General features: G+C 43.8%; 1 protein-coding gene across 1 annotated transcript; it reads right to left on the reverse strand.

The window, feature by feature from the left end:
- Window positions 1–1,830: 1,830 nt before the first annotated feature.
- On the reverse strand, window positions 1,831–2,826 carry LOC121980038 (zinc finger protein STAMENLESS 1-like). The gene is made up of 3 exons (XM_042532010.1): window positions 2,622–2,826; window positions 2,435–2,516; window positions 1,831–2,350 (listed from the first exon to the last, which is right to left on the reverse strand). Exons 1-3 carry the CDS (start codon window positions 2,824–2,826, stop codon window positions 1,933–1,935), a joined length of 705 nt encoding a protein of 234 aa, XP_042387944.1. The 3' UTR covers window positions 1,831–1,932.
- Between the last annotated feature and the right edge of the window lie 288 nt (window positions 2,827–3,114).

Here is a 3,114-nt window from a genome sequence, read left to right on the forward strand (position 1 = left end):
AATCCATATATACATGTCTAAATCTTTAAATGTGTGCTTCTACTCATTTCCCTCTTGCAAGAAGTTTGTCCTTCTCGGCTGACCTTCTTAACTTAATTTGTCCTTGGTCTCCTCTAGCAACTCTTACGCAATTATGCCATAAACCTAACTGGTCTATTGCAATCGCCAACCACCACGAGCAGTAATGGCAAGCGCAGGGTTCATATTTTTTTTTCTTTCAAGTTTATAACACCACACAGAGGGACGAAGGGAGAGAGACGGTGAGAAGACGTGTATCCGAACCACAAATTATTTTTCTATTCTACTTTCGGCTTGGATGCTTGGAAAAATGTGTTTGAAAAAGGCGGTTGCCAGGTTAGCCAGAGGGGTAATCTGGGGATTGATTTTGGTAAACTCCGCCTTTTGGTAAATACAAAACTGTGATGCGTTTTTTGGTAAATACATTAACCGTAGTACGTGTTTTGGTAAATTGCCGTAGAAAAAATAAAAATGGGTTTTGTACCAATTGAGTTAAATAGTATTACCAATTAAGTTAAGTAGTATAAACAAAGTTAAATATAAAGAATGTGTTTTCATAAATAAAGTTATAATGAAAACTAAATGAACAATTAAAAATAACTTATACCGTAATATCTTTTACCTTCCGAGATGACGATGTATGTTTCGACATTCTCATAGATGTGCGAATGCGGCGCCACAGGGCAAGAAGGAAGGAGCTAAAACAATGAGATTGGTGAAGCTGAAGTTTGACCTAGAAGTTTTCGGGAACATAGTAGCCGGTGAAGGATATGATTTCGACTTACGAAGAGGCAGGTGGAGGTGAAGAAGTCAATAGGTGATGCAGGACTTAGCCGGTGAAACATTGAGCATCGGTGATGTAGGACTTTGCCGGTGAAACACTGATCGTTAGGAAGAGCAACAAGACTTCTGCGCCGGTGAAACGTTGAACGTCGGGAAGAACAAGCGATGTGGTTCGAAAGGGGAAACATGGTTCAAAAGGAGTGTCGGAAATAGCAGGTCAAAAGGGGGAAGTTGGGGTTTTGTGTTTTTGAAGATGAGTGGGACAGGTTTCGTCCTGAACGTGGGGAGAGCAGGTCGAAGGGGGAGTTAGGTTTTGCGGTATTGAAGATGAACGGGACGGCGTGTTCGGAACTTACTTTAGAAGATCAGCCGAGGTGGACTGCCCCGTGGACAACAGCGACGTGGACGAGGGATAAAATCGACATAGCCTAAGTGATTTAGTTATTTATAAAATATCCTACTAAACTTAAGTACTGGTTAGCGTAGAAAGCTGTATATTGTTTAAAAATTGATATTTTTAAAAATCGGATTGAAAATTTTATCTCATGCTGCTGTTCCAGTGGTGGCATGCTGCGCTGGTTGCCAGCTTTGTGTTGCAGGGGCGCCATGGTCGCAATGTGCTTTTGGGGTTCACTGGACTGGTCGCGTCCACGTCCAAGTACGCTTCTCCACTTGTAGCTGTGGCGAGTTGCTCTTAGTTTCGATCGAGAATTGCTCCACGTACGCTGCTGAATTAATCTGTTTTGATTCTGCCTTTAATTTGTTTGCAGAAGCGAGCATGCATGCCTTTCCATGGCGTACTGATTACTGGGAAGAGATATCTGTGGATAGTTCTGCATGCACTGGTTGATAGTTCTCTTTAATTAGACAGTTAAAATTCTATAATAAGACTGAAAACATCTCAGTACGTAAGTTCGAAGGCCATGAACTAATCTTAAAAATTATCGAACAAGACTGTGCGTGCAGGAACTTCCAACCGAAGAATATCCCGAGTCCTGACCAGAATATTTCTGTCCCAATTACATTGGCTTTGGAAGAACGAGCTTGGAGGTCTAATTAAATTGTGGATGTTCCATTTGTTAGTACATGCCGCAAACTCAGGAAGTCACATCGTCAGTAATAATAATTCTTCTACTTCAGATTGCATGGCGCATCATGATCTCTTGAAGTCGCTGGCCGCGCTTCCTCGACCGAGGAGGAGCTGTGAGACAGAGGCGCTCCGTAGCATGTAAAACCGGGATCTCGATGAGGACCGTACTGTGCTTGACGCTGGGCGCTCCCGGAGGCGACATGGCCAACACAGTAATCGCCGATGGTGGCGTCGGAGCGTTGGACGCGTGGCGATGTGTATGGAAGCGAGTGTGAGGGTGGGGAATAAGAAGGATAAATGTATTGCTGCACGGGTGCATTCGGATAAACCACTGGTCGGAATTGAAGAAACGCTTCTCCGTTAATACTGCCGTTGCCGCCGCCGGCGCCGGCGCCGGCAGCGAAGTGTTGGTAGCCCCCGATGTGGATTTGTGAGCTCGTGCGAGCTAGATCTTTCAATCTGAATATAATGGGAAGAACCAAGGTAAGGCATTTTTTCTCTTCAGTTTATAAATATGATCAAACCACACACGTTTATATATACCCGATGACTGCTGCAGCGCCGGCGAGACTTTCGTTGCAGAACACCAACTGACGAGCTCGATTGAGCGTCTCGGTTTCTTTCTCTAACAAACAGGTACAAGAATGTATCAGCAAAAGTATTTTTTTTTTAAAACTAATGTGCATGGAACAAATTAAATATATAAATAATATATGAGTCTCTGTCGTGCCTTGTCGATGCCGGTTCATGTGGCCGCCTAGTGCTTGAGATTTGCAGAACTTGAGGGAGCAAAATCGGCACTCGTACACCCTCTCGGCTTCATCCTTTCCCAAACCCTTCTTTCTCTTAAACCCTGCAGTCAACGCATTATAATCCAAGTTCAAAGGTAAAGTATATGTTGACCGTGCACAAATAATTAAAGTCGTTATATACATCTATCTACTCACGAGTACTGCCGACGGAAGCAGCAGAGGTCATTGGGCTTTCCACTATCGGCTTTTCGCCGTGTTCCGCAGGGTAATCGTTGAGATCGAGAGAGTTCTCCTCTGCTTTCCTGCAAACCGAATCACACAGAGCAATTATGCCTTCATGCATACATATGAACAAGCGAATGAATTAATCATCCGGAGGCAGCTTAATTAAATAGTACGTACATGGTGTACATAAATATTGCACCGCTCAGGGAGAAGAAACAAGAACAAGGATCCAGAGGAAGAGAGGTA

This window comes from Zingiber officinale, chromosome 5A (assembly GCF_018446385.1).
Source record: "Zingiber officinale cultivar Zhangliang chromosome 5A, Zo_v1.1, whole genome shotgun sequence".
Classification (NCBI taxonomy): domain Eukaryota; kingdom Viridiplantae; phylum Streptophyta; class Magnoliopsida; order Zingiberales; family Zingiberaceae; genus Zingiber; species Zingiber officinale.

Coding starts and splice junctions, on each gene's coding strand:
- LOC121980038 (XM_042532010.1), bottom strand. CDS start 2,826: ATGTATATAACGACTTTAATTATTTGTGCACGGTCAACATATACTTTA. Junction 2,517..2,621: donor CATGAACCGGCATCGACAAG/GCACGACAGAGA, acceptor CCTGTTTGTTAG/AGAAAGAAACCGAGACGCTC. Junction 2,351..2,434: donor GGCGCTGCAGCAGTCATCGG/GTATATATAAAC, acceptor CATTATATTCAG/ATTGAAAGATCTAGCTCGCA.